This window comes from Ursus arctos, unplaced genomic scaffold, assembly GCF_023065955.2.
Source record: "Ursus arctos isolate Adak ecotype North America unplaced genomic scaffold, UrsArc2.0 scaffold_4, whole genome shotgun sequence".
NCBI classification, from domain to species: domain Eukaryota; kingdom Metazoa; phylum Chordata; class Mammalia; order Carnivora; family Ursidae; genus Ursus; species Ursus arctos.
In genome coordinates, this window is record NW_026623056.1 from 48,350,647 (window position 1) to 48,371,360 (window position 20,714).

The 20,714-nt window shown below is 42.3% G+C and overlaps 1 protein-coding gene across 5 annotated transcripts in view; it reads right to left on the minus strand.

Moving 5' to 3' along the window:
• NXPE3 (neurexophilin and PC-esterase domain family member 3) overlaps nucleotides 1–18,376 on the minus strand; it is a 45,661-nt gene extending 27,285 nt beyond the window's left edge. Inside the window, exons 1-4 of one of the 5 annotated variants that reach the window (XM_044381683.3) lie at nucleotides 17,634–18,355; nucleotides 16,652–16,775; nucleotides 14,580–14,767; nucleotides 11,430–11,715 (exon numbers count right to left, since the gene is read on the minus strand). In XM_044381683.3, coding sequence (XP_044237618.1) covers nucleotides 11,430–11,522 — 93 coding nt within the window. In that variant the 5' untranslated portion in view covers nucleotides 11,523–11,715; nucleotides 14,580–14,767; nucleotides 16,652–16,775; nucleotides 17,634–18,355. Of the gene's footprint in view, nucleotides 1–11,429; nucleotides 11,716–14,579; nucleotides 14,768–16,651; nucleotides 16,776–17,633 lie in introns of all 5 variants that reach the window. The other 4 variants (XM_026492486.4, XM_048215232.2, XM_026492479.4 and 1 more) reach the window with 4 other exon arrangements.
• Nucleotides 18,377–20,714: the final 2,338 nt, after the last annotated feature.

Here is a 20,714-nt window from a genome sequence, read left to right on the forward strand (position 1 = left end):
GATAGTGTCAGAATTGTGTTGATTTGTAGAATACCCTGCTGATGCCCAAGAATTGCCTTGTGGTATGGAAAAATCCCCCACATACACACTGGAAATTGTGTGCAGAACCTTTTTAGTACTTAACCCGGGAAACTGCATCCAACATTATATCATGAGTTAAACTGCAAGGGGGAAAAAAACAATAACAACAACAAAGCAAAGCCAAAAATTATTCTCCTTAAAAGCTAGTATTACCTGTTACAAACCACTTGAACAAATGCCTCAAGCTCCCCACGTATGCCAAAACACTTCATAATCTTACACAGGTAAAAATAATCCCACACAAGGTAAAAATAACCCCCAAATAAAGAATTTTTAGTGATCTTCTTAGAATCTGTATTTTTTCCCTTTCTTCTTTTATTATGTTAGTCACCATACAGTACTTCATTAGTTTTTGATGTAGTGTTCCATGACTCATTGTTTGCATGTAACACCCAGTGCTCACTGCAATATGTGCCCTCCTTAATACCCTTTCATTTTCATTTTACACTTACTTACAGACATTTTCAATGGAAAGGATTTCATTAGGAGCCTTCATTTTAAAGGAGAACACGGTATTATTTGTTAATTTAAAAAGGTAAGAGATGGGGGCGCCTGGGTGGCTCAGTCGGTTAAGTATCTGCCTTCAGCTCAGGTCATGATCCTGGATTCCTAGGAAAGACCCCTGCACCCCTGCGTCAGGCTCCCTGCTGAGCAGGAAGTCTGCTTCTCCCTCTGCCCCCCACCCTGTTCGTGCTCTCTCTCTTTCTCAAATAAAATCTTAAAAAAAAAAAAAAAACCATAATAGAGAAAGCAAAAATGACTGAAAATTTCGTCTTAGCAGAATTAACATCAGCATACAACAGCCTAAGACATTCCTCCTTTTTTGTCCCCCTTTCAACAACTAATCAGGCATCCGTCCATAAACAAAAGTGCCTTTATGGGAGTTGTGGGAAACAGCACCATATGCCAAGGGACCTAGGAGTCTCGCCCACACGTACATCTGGTAACAGGCAGACAGACTTAACACAGGCTGCGGAAGAGCCAGTGAACCTGCCCCAACCCCTCATGGCCACAGTCAGGGAAAACATGAAGAGTGCTGACCTGGGCAGATCCCAGTGAATGAAAAAGAATTTGCGGAAATCCAGCCTTCCCTAGAGGAGGAGATTCCAGCATGCCACTGGTGATGCACTAGAGCAGTTAACAGAAACTCTGCCGGTGCTGTCCCTCCCCCAACACAACACAGTGCAGATGAACTATCTGGTACCATCCTCTCCCAAGAGGGAAAAGGACAGTGGTGAGTTAATGCTCAGCTATCTGCTGAGGGAGATGCTGGTAGAGAAACCCATTTCTCTCCAGCAGCACCCAGAGTACTAAGGCTAGACCTCCATGACTGGTGGGAGGGAGGAGATCAGGAAAAAGGCAAATGAGAATATAACTGCATTGAAGGGATGCAGTTCTGCTGACTGCACTCAGAACTTTAGCAAGAAGTTGATCCATAAGCCTGACAATCTCCCCACCGAGCCCATGAGCACCCCAACACCCTGAGTACTAAATTCACACCTCCTCCAACTCTGCAACTAGCTCCTCGCATACACTTCTAAGTGAGGTGGCAAGTGTAAGTCTGACAAATGAGTCTATCAGAAGAATAGACTAATATCTATCAGCAAAGAAGAAACCAGAAACTTGAGTTATAGTGCCACTTTCTAGAAAACAAAAGAAGTTAACAGCAGTTAGCCTGGTGGTTTATAAGACTCAGAGAAGAGATAAAAACTTAAGAATTGTGTCACATGAAGAAACAAAAATGTGGAGAAGATGTATCCACATAAGGAGGAGAAAACCCCAGATACTACAGGACCAACAGTTTACCCCATCTGAAAGTAACTAGTATAGATTTGAGGAAGTATCTGCTACCTTAAAGGCAAAAGCAGCAATGCAAATCTACAAGAACATGAAAAATCAAGGAAATACATCATCCCCAAAAGATAACAATAATCTTCCAATAACCTAACTCAAACACACAGAATGTAACAAGCCATCTGATAAAGAATTCAAAATAGCTGGTTACGGGAACTCGACAAACTAAGAAAACACAGACAATTCAATGAAGTACATCAACAAAATGAGAAATCTACAGAGAGAGAGAAATCATAAAAAAGAAGCAAACAAATTCAATGAATGCAATGAAAAATGTCATAGAGAACATCTACAAGAGAGTAGATTAAATGGAAGACATAATAAGTGAGCTGGAAAACTGAAACTTTGAAATAACCCAGTCAGAAACAAACAAAGAAAGGGGCGCATGGGTGGCTCAGTCGTTAAGCGTCTGCCTTTGGCTCAGGGCGTTATGGGATCGAGCCCCACGTCAGGCTCTTCCGCTGGGAGCCTGCTTCTTCCTCTCCCACTCCCCCTGCTTGTGTTCCCTCTCTCACTGGCTGTCTCTATCTCTGTCAAATAAATAAATAAATAAACTTTAAAAAAAAAAAGAAAGAAAGAAAGAACAAAGAAAAAAGATGAAAAAGAACACAGAAAGCCTACATGATCTATAGGATGAAAATAAATGTACAAATATTAGAATAATCAGGATTGGGGAAAGAGCAGAGAGTAAAAAGACGACCTCTTTTATTTGAAGTTTATTTAAAAAGATAATAGCTGCCAACTTTCCAAACCTGGGGATATAATTGGACGACCAAGTTCACAAAGCTCATAGATCACCCAATTATCTCAATGCAAAAAGACCTTCTCCAAGACACAATATAAGGACAGTGTCAAAAACAAACACAGAGAATCCTAAAAGCAGCCAGAAAAAAAATACAGTAATCTGAAAGGAACACCCATTTGGCGATCAGGTTTCTCAGCAGAGACTCTGGGCCAGGACAAGTGTAATGACGTATTCAAAGTGTTGAAAGAAAAGAAGTGGTGACCAAAAATACTGCATCTGGCAAAGTTAGCTTTCAGATATGAAGGAGAAACGAAGACTGTTTCAGAAAAACAAAAGCTGAGAAAGTGCATCACCACTAGATCTGCCTTGCAAGAACACTGAAAAGAGTTCTTCAAGCTGAAATGAAGGCACTAATCGGTGACACGAGAACATATGAAAGTATACACACAACGGTAAAGAGAAATACAGTCAGATTTAGAAAACTATAATTCTAGGCTCAGTCAGTTGGGCTTCTGCCTTCGGCTCAGGTCATGATTCCAAGGTCCTGGGATCAAGACCCACATCACGCTCCCTGCTCAGCGGGGAGTCTGCTCCCTCTGCGCCTCCCTCCTGCTTGTGTGTGTTCTCTCTCTCTTTCTCTGACAAATAAATAAATAAATAAAATCTTTAAAAAAAATTATAATTCTATAATAGAATAGTGTGTTAACCACCTAATTACAGCATAGAGGTTAAACAGAAAAGCATTAAAAGTAACTATAGCTACTATAATTTAATGAATACACAGTATAAAAAGAGGTAAATTGTGACATCAAAAATATAAAAGGGACAGGGGCACCTGGGTGGCTCAGTCAGTTGGGCGTCTGCCTTCAGCTCGGATCATGATCCCAGGATCCTGGGATCAAGCCCCACATCGGGCTCCCTGCTCAGCGGGGAGCCAGCTTCTCCCTCCCCCTGCCTGCCACTCCCCCTGCTTGTGCTCTCTTTCTGGCAAATAAATAAATAAAATCTTTAAAAGTACACATATATACATATATATGTGTGTGTGTGTATGTGTGTGTATATAAATATATTTGTATATATTTGGGATCGGGTCCATGAGGAGCCTGCTTCTTCCTCTGCCTCTGTCTCTCTCTCTGTCTCTCATGAATAAATAAAATCTTTAAAATATATAAAAAGGGTGGAGCTTTGTATGCTACTGAAGTTAAGTTGTTATAGGGTTAAAATGGACAGCATTATCTATGAGATATTTTACATAAGTCCCATGGTAACCACAATGCAAAAACAGAATAGATTCACAAGAGAAAGAAAGGAGGGGTGCCTGGGTGGCTCAGTCATTAATGTCTGCCTTTGGCTCAGGGCGTGATCCCAGCGTTCTGGGATCGAGCCCCACATCAGGCTCCACCGCTGGGAGCCTGCTTCTTCCTCTCCCACTCCCCCTGCTTGTGTTCCCTCTCTCGCTGGCTGTCTCTGTGAAATAAATAAAAATCTTTAAAAAAAAAAAGAGAAAGAAAGGAAAAACAGAGCATACCACCATGGAAAAACACCACTTTACAAAAGAAGGTAGAAACAGAGGGGAAAAAAAAAACTATGAAAATACAAAACAATCAGAAAGCAATGAATAAGATGGCATTATTAAGTCCTTACATATCAGTAAATACTCTAAATGTAAGTGGATTGAATTCACCAAGCAAAAGGCAAATAGTAGCTGAATGGATTTAAAAAAAAAAAAAAAAGACCCAACTATAGGTGGCCTAAAGATACTTCAGATTTAAGGATACACATAGGCTGAAAACAAAGAGCTGACAAATGATATCCCATACAAGTAGAAACCAAAAGAAAGAGAGGGTGGCTATAGTTATATGAGACAAAATAAACTTTAAGCCAAGAACAGTAACAAGAGACAAAAAAGGTCATTATAGAATGATAAAGTGATCAATTCATCAAGAGAATATAACAATCGTAAACATATACCAACCCAAACAACAGAACACGTAAATATATTTATATATATATATATATATATATATATACATATACATACATACACACACACTAAGTACTAATAGAACTGAAGGGAGAAATAGACAACAATAAAAGAATAGTAGGGGACTTCAATACTCCACTGTCAGCAACGGACAGATCATCCAGACAGAAAATCAACAAGGAAACACTGCATTTGAACCATTTACATTAGATCAAATGGACCTAACAGACATTTATAAAGCAATCCCTATCAAAATTCCAATGGCATTTTTAGTAAAAGAAAAAACAAAATTTGTACCGAACCATAAAAGACCCCAAATAACCACAGCAATCCTAAGAAACAAGAACAAAACGGAAGATATCATACTTCCTGGTTTCAAACTACACTACAAAGCTGTAGTAATCAAAACAGTATGGTACTGGCATAAATACAGAATAGAATTAAGACCCTGAAATAAAGCCCCACATATACGATCAACTAATATTTTAAGTAATCTTTATGCCCAATGTGGGGCTCAAACTCATGACCCCAAGATCAAGAGTCATAAGCTCTACCAACTGAGCCAGCCAGGCACCCCTAAGATCAACTGATAGTTGACAAGGGAGACACAAATACTTGATGGGGAATGCAGAGTCTCTTCAACAAATGGTGTTGGAAAAACTGGACAACAAGAAGACAAATGACTAGACCCATTTCTTATACCACTCAAAATGGATTAAAGACTAAAAGATCTGATATTATAAAATCCTATGGTGATAATCATATTGCAATATATAAATATCAAATCAATATGTTGCACACCTTAAACCTACATGTTATATGTCAATTGTATCTCAACGGAAAGAAAGAAAAGAAAGTTTTCCCTTATCTACTGATTACCTATTAGGAAATATTTCATCCTTCTTCTCTTTTTTAGTTGTTATAACGATAAACAAACTGTTAAGGACCAAACCATGCATGCTCACAATGCACCCCCTTCTCCTTCCTACCCTTTTCCTCTCTTCCTCTCCTACTCTTACTCTTGTTCCACGGGTAGCCATCCCAGCTAATCAAAACCAGCCAATTTCAGGATACAAAATCGATACACAGAAATCCTTTGCATTTCTATACACTAACAATGAAGCAGCAGAAAGAGAAATTAAGAAAACAATCCCATTTACAATTGTATCAAAAATCATAAAATACTTAGGAATAAACTTAACCAAGGAGGTGAAAGACCTGTACTCTGACACTACAAAACACGGGGGTGCCTGGGTGCTTCAGTCATTAAGCATCTGCCTTAGGCTTAGGGCATGATCCCGGAGTCCTGGGATGGAGCCCCGCATCGGGCCCCCTGCTCTGCTGGGAGCCTGCTTCTTCCTCTCCCACTCCCCCTGCTTGTGTTCCCTCTCTCGCTGGCTGTCTCTCTCTCTGTCAAATAAATAAATAAAATCTTCAAAAAAAATAAATAAATAGAACAAAAACTATAAAACACAATGAAAGAAATTGAAAATGACCAACACATGGAAAGATATTCCACGCTCATGGATTAGGAGAACAAATATTGTTAAAATGTCTGTATTACCCAAAGCAATCCACAAATTTAATGTCATCCTTATCAAAATACCAATAGCATTTTTCATAAAACTAGAATAAATAATCCTAAAATTTCTATGGAACCATAAAAGACCCCAAATAGCCAAAGCAATCTTGAAAAAGAAGAACAAAACTGGAGGTATCGCAGGACACCTGGGTGGCTTAGTCAGTTAGGTGTCTGCTTTTGGCTCAGGTCATGACCCCAGGGCCCTGGGATCGAGCCCCATGACATCAAGCTCCCTGATCAGTGGGCAGTCCGCCTCTTCCTCTCCCTCTGCACCCCCTCACCCCCTCTCGTTCTTTCACCTCTGTCAGATAAATAGATTAAAAAAAAAAACTGGAGGTACAATTCCAGATTTCAAGATATACCACAAACTATAGTGATCAGAACAGCATGGTACTAGCACAAAAATAGACACAAAGATCAAAAGAACAGAATAAAGAGCCCAGAAATAAGCCCATGATTATTTGGTCAATTAATCTTTGACAAAGGAGGCAAGAATATGCAATGGGAAAAAGATAGTCTCTTCAACAAATGGTGTTGGGAAAACTGGACAGTTACACGTAAAAGAATTAAAATGGACCACTTTCTTATACCATACACAAAAATAAATTCAAAACGGATTAAAGATCTAAATAGGAAACCTGAAACCATTAAAAAAAAACCCTAGAAGAGAGCACAGGCAGTAATTTCTCTGACATTGGCCACAGCAATATTCTTCTAGATATATTTCCTGAGGAAAGGGAAACAAAAGCAAAAATAAACTATTAGGACTACATTAAAATAAAAAGCTTAATACAAAGCAAAGGAAACAATCGATGCAACAAAAGACAAACTGCGGAATGGGAGAAGATATTTGCAAATGATATATCCAATAAAGGGTTACTATCCAAAATATATAAAGAACTGACAGAACTCAACACCAAAAAAACAAATAATCCCATTAAAAATGGGCAGAAGACCTGAACAGACATTTCTCCAAAGACATTCAGATGGCCAGCAGACACATGAAAAGATGCTCAATATCACACTCATCACTGGGGAAATGCAAATCAAAACCAAAATGAGATATCTCCTCAAACCTGTTAGAATGGCTAAAATCAACAACATAAGAAACAACAACTGATGGCAAGGTTGTGGAGAAAAAGGAACCCTTGTGCACTGTTGGTGGGAATGCAAACTGGTGCAGCCGCTGTGGAAAACAGTATGGAGGTTTCCTCAAAAAGTTAAAAATAGAATTACCATATGATCCACTGACAATGGGTATTTACCCAAAGAAAATGAAAACACTAATTCAAAAAGCTATATATGCCCCCCTCTGTTTACTGCAGCATTATTTACAAGAGCCAAGATGTGGAAGCAACCCCAGTATCCATCCATAGATGAATGGACAAAGAATATGTGATACATATATACAATGAAATATCACTCAGCCATAAAAAGAATGAAATCTTGCCATTTGCAACAAGACGGATGAACCTAGAGAGTATAATGCTAAGTGAAATTAGTCAAAGACATAACACCATATTTTCACTCATATGTGAAATGGAAGGGAGGAAGGAAGGAAGGAAGGAAGGAAGGAAGGAAGGAAGGAAGGAAGGAAGGAAGGAAGGAAGGAAGGAAGAAAGAAAAAGAAAGAAAGAAAGTGAAAGAAAGAAAGAAAGAAAGAAAGAAAGAAAGAAAGAAAGAAAGAAAGAAAAGAAAGGAAGGAAGGAAGGAAGAAACAGACAAACCAAAAAAAAAAAACAGACTTTTAAATATAGTGGACAAACTGGTGGTTACCAGAAGAGAGCTGGTAGGAGGATGGATGAAATAGGTGAAGAGGATTAAGAGTACACATACTGGGATGAGCACTGAATAAAATATAGAATTGGTGAACCACTGTATTGTTCACTTGAAATTAATATAACACAGTCTGTTACTTACACTGGAATTAAGGAAAAAAAAAAAAAGACCAGCCGATTGCCTACGCAGCCCAATCCAAAAATCACCAGATACTTGGTGCTAAGCCAAATGAATTTTATTCACAAATGAAAAAGAATGCAAAAAGATCAATTTGCTTAAATTTTCCTAAATGACAACTCTATCCTGGGCCAGTGATAAGGACAACTCCAGGGTCTGCCACCTTTTTAGATTCAAAGCCAAGAGGAAACACCAATGGTCACTCTTGGAGCCACTGTCAGCGGTGGTCTGGAGTGAACCTTACATTCCACATCTGTTTCACTCTTTGCCTACTGAAAAACAGCACTGCTGTTTGCTGACCGGTCAGCTCAGGGGTGGACCTGACTAATCAAGGGATAATCCCAAGTGGACATGGGACCCAATTCTACCCTATGAAAATCCAGAAGAGATTGCTAGAAGTTTCTGGTGGATGTATGCAGTCAAATCCAGATCCTGCCAGTGCTCTAGTAACGCTATCTGAATTTTACTTGCAAATGGAAAAATGCAAGTAATCTCTTCAGAGAGTTATGAGAGAACAAACTATCTCTTAAGCTCAACATGAACAAGGATACAGCCACCTATTGCTATGACAGCATCCTAAAATCCAAGGATGAAAGAGTACGCCATGCATAAAAGCTAACACAAAGGAAGGAGGGCAGAGATAAGAGACTTAGAAAGAAACAGAGTCTCAACTGTGCCCAACTTACCTCCTGGCTCTACTGTCTATAAATGAGTAATATTCCTTAATATTAAAGCCAGCCAGAATCAGGTTTATTTTACTTGCAGCAAAAAGCCCTAACAGACTGGTACTATTTTTATAATCAGAAAAACGTATATACTTAAAATATCAATGAGTAAGGGGGAAAAAAACAGGCCATGCTCAATGAGAGCTTATCAGAGAAATACTAATAATCCCTTCTACAACTTTTGCTGGACATTGCTACATACATCTCCTTCTCATATTATGTGGTATTTTTAATTAAAATTGAGTCTGTACTTTTCAAAAAATGCTCAGATACTCTGATCACAAGAAAAGCATAGTCAGGATCAGAAGCATAGGATGGAAAGGGGATTAAGGATGGCAGACTGCCAAACTTCAGAGCCTTTCCTGCTCCCCATCCCCCACCCTAAGCTTCTTCATTAATTATCATCACAGTAATGAATTGAACAGTTTAAAAGTCATGGCAATATTCTCATCTTGGACAAGATGACCTCTTTAGACAGGGAAAATGTTTTACTGCACTCTACCAAAAGACCTATGTATTATTTTCAATGTCAGAATTGTCTTAATCGTTTATCACCGCCATCTCCCCTCTCCCTTGGTGCTGAATGTGTGTTGGTGCAGATAATTAGAGCTATTAGTTGGCATTCAGTCCAGAAGCTTTCAAGAACTAAAGCAGGACTATTAGGGGAATTTTCTCACATTCCTTCCTGACTGTAACAACATGAATGATATGGGAATCTGGCCTACCCTCTCAAATCTCTCTTTCTCCCTTTTCCTACCTTCTCACTGAACCTAGACCCACACAAGTTTCTTTCTTCTATGTGTATACCCAGGCTGCTTAATGTGGTAAAACACACACACACACACACACACACAAACACACACACACACACACACACACAAAACCAAGGAAGATGAGTTCCACACACACCTATGGTCTTGAAAGTTATTGCCCCTCTGTCGTCGTACAGGGTCAGCTCCATCTCCAAACCCTGTTCTTCCAAGCCCCTCCACACAAACCTCCCGTACGGCCCCCTCCCTCCACCTTCCACCTGCTCTACAGGCCAGAACTGCTTCAGTGTCCCAGCCTCCAACCGCAAAGGTATCTGCATTCCAACCACCACGATATTTTTCCTTCTTAGGTCAGAGGAAGGAGCACGGCCACTCCCACATAATTAATACTAAAATGATAACAAGAACACCACAATGTACCATGTCTCTCATCCTACATAAAGTTTTATGCTCCATTTGTGCTCTAGATCGCATTATCTCCTCTCCTTGGTCCATTAATCCTTCTCCTCTCCAGCTTCTCGATTATCATTTTCCCCTCAAATTCAAATCCCTCAGACTTCCACTTCTAGCCAAGATAAACAGTGAGATTTACCCTTCCACCTGAAACAACTTCTTTTAAAAAGGCCAAAATATATGAAACAATGATTTCCAGACCCTGGACATTAGACACAAAGGACAATGACGCCCGAAAGACGGGAAATACAGGTGATCCTTTGCTTACAGCCTTGAAAGCGTTTCCAGGCTGCAGCGTAGGGAGGGGATCCCGGGTGGAGGCCAGTCCAACCACTCAAGTTGAAGAGATGTGGCCAAGTCTTAAAAGACCGAAGTGAATCCACAGGACAGAGTGGCAGGAGGAGAGGTGCAGACAGAGAGAACTCAGGGGACCTGCAGAGGGTCCTGCTCGAGTACTCAGTAGAGTACTGGAGGGCCCAAGTGCATGATGAAACTACGGAGGCTGAAGGAAAAACCTGAAAGCATGAAAGACAACAATAATCAGAGCTTCCAGAGGGCCGCAAGGCCTGGCGACACAGACATTCCATCTATAGCAAAAGCCATTACGCAGAGAAACACCGTAATTAAGTTGGATCTGTAACCGAAGAAGTACCACAGGCGAACAAAAGTAAAAGGGCAGCATCATTTTATCTAAAATTACTCCATAAATTTTGGTGACTTATGAATGGCAGGGCGGGGGAGAGGAGCATACTACTAAGTTCCTTCCTAGTGCCAGGCACTTGAGAGGGTTCAGTAAGACACAGTCCCTGCCCTTGTGTGCCATTCCATAGTCTTCAGGACAGATTCATCAACTCCCTCCTCTGAGGTACTCCGTCAGGTTTTGACCAGCAGTCAGCTAAAAGGTCCCCTCCTTGAAAAAGCTTTCCTTCATCCCTCTAATGACTATGGAGTAGCCCACTTTCCTTTCTTTACAGTACTCTTCACAATTTCTAAGTATCACTTATTATTACTATGTGATTATGATTTATTGTTTTCTCCTATGCACATTTAGAATATTAACTTCGTAAGCGAAGAAATCATGTCTGTCATCCTCACCACTGTACCCTCTGTGACCGGCAAGGTATACAACCACTGAAGGTACTCAAACACTTAGTGAATAAATGAAAACAAGAGCTATGACCAGGGTAAGTTTTCTGATGGTCAGCATTTCCTAGGCTAGTCAGCCCCAAATCCTTAGATTTGGTTCCCTGAGTGATGAAGGAGCATATGAAGTACTCACCTCTACCTGAGTAACATTGACGACCAGCACCACCACCATCAACACTGCAAGCAGACAGCAGAAGAGCCGTAGTTTGAAGAAGTTGATCCACATTGTCTGGCTGTGTCTTGATCACCCATGGCCGATGCCATGCTACCCTCACTCCTCAAAACTCCATGTCTTTGTTCTTCCGATCTGCAGATGAGCTTTTTGTTTAATTTGTTTCTTTTCTACTAGTATCGTTAAGCGTTGTTTTTATGGAGAGGCTGGGGTTGATTTAAGAAGCACATTTTTCTTCAAACGACTCCTTCAAAGAGAGAAGATGAGAATACAGATCACCAACTGCAATGGCCTCGTGTGTGGTAAGAGGAAAATGCCACACTTCCTCTTCCTTAACCCTCTCAAAGGCCCAAAGTCATGAGGGGAAACAAAGAGGCAGAGCACAGTAAGATCTGTTATATACCCCATTTGCTCAAACACAACCCTATACTTCCATATATATACAGTGATACTTGACCTGCAAATTTTAGGTTTTAACTTTGAAGAATGCAAAGAAGAATGTTTCAAACCCTTAGGATCAGAAAATTAAAGTTACTGTTAAATTTCTAGAGGTCAAAGTAAATAAAATCACTCCCCTTCCCTTACAGTTCAAGTTTTATAACACTCCTAAAGTAATTACATTTGACGAGCATTAAGAGGAAACGTGATTTTATGCAGAGTTCTGGGACACTGTGCAAACCATCCTGACCTCCTCTAGAAAACAAGGAGTGCGGCCCCCCTGCACAGCCGAAGACATGAAACACCCTTTGGATGTCCAGCTGCCCCACCACATATGTAGAACGGATGATGCTCCCTCAGCTGAGGAACAGGGCACAGGAGGGAAGACACTAGCTGTGAAGATATAGGAAAGAAAAGCTAAGCCTGAGGATTAAGAGGAGACCCAAATCCTTCATCCTAACTGCTAGAGGCAGAGGACTTCAGAGCCTGCCGCTCCTAACTGTTCTCCCACATAATGAATTCCAAATGTTCTCCCCAGTTGTTATTTTGGTATAGGTATTTTGTTCCTAGCTAGGCTTTCCATGGAGGGCAGCGTGGGGAAGGTGAAAGGGTGCATAACTATGGCGCAGAGGATCTCTGAATACCTCAGCTGCACCAGCACTCCCTGCAGCTTTGTACTGGACCTGGCAAGCTGCGCTACTCCCTCACTCTTCCACTCCACCTGTCTAATCCATTCCCATGCCACAAGGACCACGACAACTCCTCCTCACCTCTGCTTCATAAAGGAGGCACAGCTAAGCTATTCTAACTTGCTCTCCATCCTCAGAATTCCCACAGCACTTTCTTCTCACTTCACTTCTCAGCGTTTTCACTCCTCTGTATTTGTATGTATTTCCTGTCCCTCCAACTAGACTATACCAATTATGATTTAAAAAACAATAATAATAAAACAGAAACCAGGGGCGCCTGGGTGGCTCAGCTGGTTAAGCATCCAACTCTTGGTTTTGGCTCAGGTGGTGATCTCAGGATCACGAGTAGGGCTCCATGCTCAGCATAGAGTCTGCTCGTCCCTCTCCCTCTGCTCTTCCCCTCACTTGCAAGCTCTCTCAAATAAATAAAATCTTTAAAACAAAAAAACAAAAACAAAAAAAAACAAAAAAAAACAGGGGGTGCTTGGGTGGCTCAGTCAGTTAAGTGTCTGCCTTCGCCTCAGGTCATGATCCCAGGGTCCTGAGATCGAGCCCCATGTCAGGCTCCCTGCTCAGTAGGGAGCCTGCTATTCCCCCTGCTTGTGCTCTCTCTCCCTCTCTCTCTGTCAAATAAATAAATAAAATCTTTAAAAACAAAACAAACCACAGAAACCATGTACCAGAAAAAAAGCAACTTAGTAATAACAATGTATCATACTTCTTTGATTCCTTCACAGTACCTCCCCCCTACATGATATATGTTATCCAACAATCCACAAAACACAAAATTATGGAGGCCTACTCTGTACTACACAGTGTACTAAGTGCCAGAAATTCCCATGGAAAGGCTTACACTTATATTAGGCAAGGGACAGTTCCTCTACTAATTTAAACAGGAAAAGTTATTCCTCTACTACAGGCCATCTCTACAGGGATATCAAGCACTGTGAAAGACTGCACATAACCATTTGAGGACCCCTCAACACCGCCCCTCTCTAACACCCAAGCACCCACTTAACCCAAAGTGCCTGGAAATTCTGGGAAGGAGCGGCTGTGAACTAGAAGAAATAACTCTATCATCAGGGTCCAACTGCTCCCCTGTAGAAACCCTTCTCAAGGAGTTAGCCAAAAAAATCATAGGCTTCCCTCATGCCCAGAGAGGGAGAAGACCAAAAATGATACTCCACAGAGTTTCAGCAGCACCCCTGTAAGCACGGTCTGTGTAAAACGCCAGCAGCTTCTAGAAGGTCAGTGTTATTCAGAGCCAGGTGGCAGCAGCACAGCAGCGGTCAAGGGCGCAGAAGGATGGCAAGGGCAGCAGACTCCTGAGCTACAGGGACTATAGGGATATAGGCAGCCATGCAAATATGCAAGAAGCCCCTCACAGCCAAGGACTTCTACAGAAAATCATGACTGCAGAGGCATGTCAAGAAAAGACCTGACTTCCTGCGAGGAGCAAGTAGAGCCCCGAGATTTGAGAGACCCATTTGTACATCTAAGTAGATGTGGCCTGAGGAGCACTTAGACAGACCTCCCTTTGAAAAAAACATATATTAAAGTGTTGATAGTTGTCACCTCTGCGCAGTTCTTTTCTCCTTCATTTTTATCTTCGTGTCCTAATTTTTCACCAGGAAATAAAAATTACAAATATAAAGAAAAAAGCAGGTTTCTAAAAGCAGTTACTAAAGATAAGCCATAAGGAGAAACAGAGAATGAAACCAAATACAGGAAAACAATTCAGTTTAAAAAGAAAAATTTCAAAGTGAAAGAAGAAATCTCTAACCATTCTCTACTGTTTTCCTACAAATATAAAGCCTAGGCATTACAACAAGAAAGTTATTTGCAAAGACAGCACGACAATAGCATTCGGTATCTCAAACTGCCTTAGAATTCAGTAAAAACAAAAATGCTAGCTGGGAATGACTCTAAGAAAAAGTTTCCTAGACCAACCAAAAATAAAAATATGTTACTGAATGTTACTCACCTTTTTTTTTTTTTTAATTTCCAGTTCCCAAGAAGAGATGCTTATTAGAACTAAGATATTAGAGCTTACATCTAACTTTCCTTCCAGTGTAAAGTCCTGAATTCAAGCAATCATGACGGTGCTTATTCTCTTCTTGCCACATTCAAAGCACGGGTTGATGTTTTCTCACTTTTATACCATTCTTCCTGCTGCAACAGGGATACACACATTATATACAGGTTAAAGATACTGAAATTAAGGAAAACATATTTGAAATCAAGAGTACAATTTTATACCGAGATGCACATAGATTTCAGTATAACATAGTAAGAGAAACTTTTCCTTTAGTACAGTACCAGTAACTGGCTATTTATATATATTAATTTAAACATCCAGTCACTTCTGGATCTGAGCTGAAGGTCAAAACTTTATAAATAGCAATATAACTTAAAAAAAATCAAAGATAAAAGCTCCATATGTTATTTTTCTTAAAGACTAGGATAATCATGTACTTCAACAACCCATCCTACCACTATAGAAAACAAGAGGTATCTACACAGACCCAAAAGTTATGATTACTTCAGGAGGAATTTAAATTTGAGCGGTCTTGTTTTCAAATCTTTCTAATGTGTCAGTCCACCACTTAGTCATGCTTCGTATTTATGTTCGAAGGACAAGGAAAAAGTAAAATGCATGGTCTGTTGGGTTTCTTTCGCCAAAGCTGATTAAGACTACTTACCAGCCAGTCTAACTTTTTTTTTTTTTTAAGATTTTATTTATTCATTTGACAGAGAGACAGCCAGCGAGAGAGGGAACACAGGCAGGGGGAGTGGGAGAGGAAGAAGCAGGCTCCCAGCAGAGGAACCTGATGTGGGGCTCGATCCCAGGACTCCGGGATCACGCCCTGAGCCGAAGGCAGATGCTTAACGACTGAACCACCCAGGTGCCCCCAGCCAGTCTAACTTCTTTATGGCCTGTCGCAACAACCCTAGACTGCCATTATGTACCTGACTTCCTACCCCATCTTGTAAGAGAATTGCAGAGTGATTGCTTCATCACTGAGAATTAAAATTGTCAGTAACATCAGTGAGATAGGTGAGTTCAGTACTAAAAAATTAGGCAGGAAACCCATCCTCTAAAGAACTAAAGGTCTTAGACAGCCATTTCACAAAGACAATGTATTAGAGGATAACGACACACCCAGTTTCTGGAACAGTTCCCATTCTAAATACCCTGAACTGCTATCCACATAAATACAATTATACTTGTCAGACCAAGTGTCTAGAATTTTAAATCAGAATACATGGACCCCCTACATAGAAGACAAATCACAGATTTACATGGAATATACCCAAACTTAAATATTTATGTATCAGGGGCACCTGGGTGACAATCAGTTAAGCATCCAACTCTTGATTTCAGCTCAGGTCCTGATCTCAGGGTTGTGAGATCGAGCCCCATGTCAGGCTCCATGCTAGACGTGGAGCCTGCTTAAAGTTCTCCCTCTCCCTCTGCCCCTTCCCCCCTTAAAAATTTATATATCAAACTTTCCAAATTGCAGCTGTATAACTCATAAACACAGAGAACAAACTTATGGTTGCCAGAGGGGAGGGGAGTGGGGGGAACAGGCAAAATAGATGAGTAGGATTAAGAGGTACAAGCTTCCAGTTACCAAATAAGTAAGTTATGGGGATGCAAATATAGCATAGGGAACATAGTGAATAATATTGTAATAACTCTGTATGGTGACAGTAACTACGCTGATTGTGGTGATCATTTCATAATGTATATAAATGTCAAACCACTAAGGTGAACACCTGAAACTAATATAAATCTGTATGTCAACCATACTTCAATAAATAAATAACAAAGAGCAGCTACATTTCACAGGGCGCTGGGTAAGACCTTGAAACGTAACAGGCCAGGATCTAGAGAAAGAACTGGAGACGTATCCACAAACATGATAATGATGGGTCACCAAGGTCAACCCTTGGACAAAGAGGAAGCACAGCAGAAGTCTGCAGGGCTTGCTTCCCCTGATTCCATTTCTCTTTCATTTATCCCCACCTCACACACCCAAAGTGCTGACTCACCACCCTGGCCTTCCCTTGCCCTTCTTCCAAAGCAGCACCCCATGCTTTCATGGGGGTTGGAGGGGTGGAGAGGAGCAGATGAGAAGTAAACAAATCAGTTAAATAAGTCACACAGTAGTAAGTGCTGTAAGAAAAAAATAAGACACATTGATAGGCTGTATTCTTTAACCTTGCATGCACGTTAATATCATCCTGTAAGGTTTTTTTTTTTTTTTTTTGGTTGTGGTGAAAAAAACTAAGCATTTAATTCTCGAAGGCCATTTTGTTCCAGCTACATCAAAGTGGTCACATCAAAACAACCAAGTCAAAATAGCTTCTCAGCTCCCCCATCCTGTAAGCTTTTAACAATGCCAGTGCTTAGACTAGACTCAACTAACTGAATCAGAATCTGTGGGAGCAGGGCCCAAGAAACAGCTTTTAAAAAAAGGTCTCAAAATGATCATAATATACTGCCAAGCAGGGGAACCACTAGTATGAGGTGGCCAGAGGTGCTATTTGTATCAGTCGGTCAGGGATGGCCTTTCTAAAATGATCTCTGAATTGTAACTTACACCATCCCCTCAGGACAATCCGATTCCACGGTAACAAGGACAGCCAACCTCACTTCAGTGATCTATTCCTTGGTTTCCCTTCTCAGTAACAACAGCACTGTATCAGGCCAGAGATTGTGAAGGAGAGAAGAGACTAAGTACAGTGAAAGGAAAGCAGAACCCAAACACCTTGGAGGAACAGCGTGCTGCTGCCTCCACCGCATGGAATCAGATAATTAATGATCAGGGTCTGGGAGTCCCGCCAGCTTCAAGCACACCCTGATGTTCCAAATGATAACCACACTGAGGAAGGGGAAGGCCCATGGAGCAGTGTGATTCTTCATCTTTAGAAAATTGGCAGCAAGCCTCCTTTAGAGTAATAATCAAAAGAAAGGAAAATTTTACAAGTATACACTAAAATCGTATAAATCCTGACTGAGAATGCCACTTACCACCACCCTAATGGCTTTTGATCAAGCGGAGATGGGTGACAGGCCAGGGTTTCCACATAGCACCTTGCAAAGTCACACGCTTCTCTCTCCATACGACCTGAATCTGATGTCTCAAAGCGTTAGTTCAATACTGCCAGAAGAGTCCAAAGTGTGAGAGCATCTCCAGGCAAGTGGCAGCTGCGGCTCCGTGCAGCAACGAGACCGGAGAATGCGGCTGAGACGCAAGGCGTCGCAAAGTGCACCGCACCGGGTTAGGGAGAGGTCTGTAGCCGCAACACCTGCCCGCGTTCACCAAGTCCAGAAAACAGCATGGAAATGCTCACGCCAGCCCCGCCCCCTCCCTGCCGGGACCCGCAGCGGCTCGGACAACTCAGGTCCGAGGCTGCGGCAGCCGGAGGTTCCAATTCTGCCCCCGCCCAGGGCTGAAGCCTCCCCTTTCTGGCTCCAGAACCTCCAGCCGTGATCCCCGAGTCCGCCGCTCCTCGGCACCAGGCCGGGGACTCAGGGGTCGGCGCGTGCGGAATAAGGGGATCCGCAGACTAGAGGCGCACGCGAAGTGCCAGGCAATGGGTCGCTCGAGCTGCAGGGACCCAGCCCGGCGCCTGCGCACAAGCCGGAGTCCTGCACTCACCGCCAGGCCCAGCTGTCCGCCGTGCTCACTCCGGCCGCTAGGCATTCGGACGCCCGGATCTGGTGCCGCTGCGCCAGACTGCCTGGCCCCTGCTTCCTGGCCCCGCTACGACTCCTCACCCCCGACCCCCGGCTACAATTGGTTGAACTCCAGGAGGGGCGGGCCGAGGACGCTGACTGACAGCCGCGGGCGCGGTGCGCGGAACGCTGACCCCCGAGGCGAGGTAAGCGCTGCGCGCGCGGCTCGCTCTCGGCGCCGCCTTGCTTCCGTGCGCGAGGGGGTCGCACAGCTGTAGCCCTGTGGCCTGAGCTCTGGCGCCTCTCCGGACCGGCTTCTCTTGCCTCCAAACATCAGGGTTTCCCAGGGACAGTCTGTTTCAAGGCTTTTTTCTTGTCAGCGAAAGTGACCAAACCGGAGAAGCCCCTACTTGGGCCGTCTTTCCTGTCAGTGGCGGAATGTATTGTTTCCTCTGCCAGAGAAAAACACCATTGGCCACGCACGAGCTCTTACATCTTGCCCCGCTTGAAATTAGTCGACTTACTCTATCTGGCCCTAAAACAGCCTCGTTCCTTTCACTCTCCCTGTACATAACATAGGTCTTCGGACAAAAATGCCTGCATAGGTTCCCTCCCCTCCCCAATTCGGGGTTATCCTATTTTGGACATTCTTCTAAGCTGTAAAACGTCTATGGCTATGTGAAATTCAGAAACTGAGAGGGGTCCTTGAAAGACAGAGGACCTGCTCAGGAAGCCGGAAGGGATTGCGGGCTGCTCTGTGTATTTCAGTGCACCGTGGGGTTAATGGAATTTTTCCCAGCAAAACGCAGACTCTGAAAATAGTCCTACCCCCAGACTATTATCTCAAGGTTGAAGAAGAAGAATTAATACAAATTGCAACTAACACTAATTATTTTTACATTTACCGACCACAATGGGCTCTACGTGCTTATTCAGATGTTTTCGTGGCAGCACTACATGCATGAGTGACTAGACCTATGAACGGAAGAAAAGGAGTTTCTACATAGGGCACTCTTTTCTGGAGTAACCATTTCATTCTCCTTCCTGGAGAAAGTCAGCCTTCCAGGGCCTATTAATAAAAGGTGGCTTCCGTTGCCTGTGTGCCAGATAAAGAGCCCCGTATGATAAACCTGCACTCTAAGTCCTATCTCCAGACGCCCCGCCCCATCACCCACCTTTCACAGTTTAGGGGCTTGGTAAACTGCAAATACTTTAATAGGGCATGGTGACTTCTAGGTCACGGTTTTGGACCACGTTAGTGATCCCTGATAACCCCTTTCTCACATAGGCACTCATAACCTTGAGGCATTTGAGTCATCTTACCTATATATAGTCATTATAGCCACAAACAAGTGTAGCCAGGACCAGACAGGCCGGCCAAATAATTCTGACTACAAAGTCACCACACTGCAAGTGAAAAATACTATCATACAAAAAATATGCAATTTGGATCTTAGCGGGACTGGGGCTAACACACAGCTCTGCCTCTTCCTAGCAGTGCCATCCTAGGCAAAGGACTTAACTTCTCTGGGCTCAGTTCCTCAACTGTGAATTAGGGGCAACACTACCTGCACTTAAGAATAAATGAAATGATAACTGAAAAGTCCCCTAGCACAGTGTCCGAGATCTCTTCCTCTTAAATTCCCTACCTCAGGTTATGACATGGCACAATGAATTTCTGAATACTACATTTATGATAATCTAATTTTGAAAGCTGGAAGTTTTCATGCTAATGTTAGTTTAGATGCTAATCTAAGTTTAGATGCTAATGTTACTAAATTTCGTTTCTCTAAGAAAACAAAGCATGGATCTTAAAGTTAGATAAGCAAAAAAGCAAATTAAGCCTGTTTCTGATGTAGCTAATTTGGGGGATATTTACCAGCAACTTGGCTCCATCTCTGATGGCAGAAACTTGGGGCACAAGCACTTCTGAGCCCATGTCAGTTCCTGATTCAGTTCCTTTGCTTCTGAACCCTTTGAACAAGTAACTAAAATTTGGGCCCCCAAACCCCTCAAACCATTGTTCAAAATAAGTGACTACTGTCACATTAGGTACCGATCACCCTATTCCCTAAACACCATGGACCATGAGAAGATGCTGCCAAGGGTAGGAGACTAGAAGGGAGAGGAACTTGGTGCCCGTATGAGTCTTGTCAGGCTGCCATAATAAAATGCCATAGACTTGAGTGGCTTAAACAACAGAGATTTATTTTCTCAGAGTTCTGGAAGCTAGAAGTCCCAGATCAAGGTGCCAGCTGATTCAGTTCCCAGTGAGAGCTCTCTTATTGGCTTGGAGATAAACACCTTCTCACTGTTTTTTGGGGTGGGGTGGGGGGAAGTCGGGGTTTTGGATTTTTTTTTTAAGGAACTGTGTGTGTGTGTGTGTGTGCTATTTCACTGGTAGAGTAGCTAGGACTCAGGCACTTGGAGGCT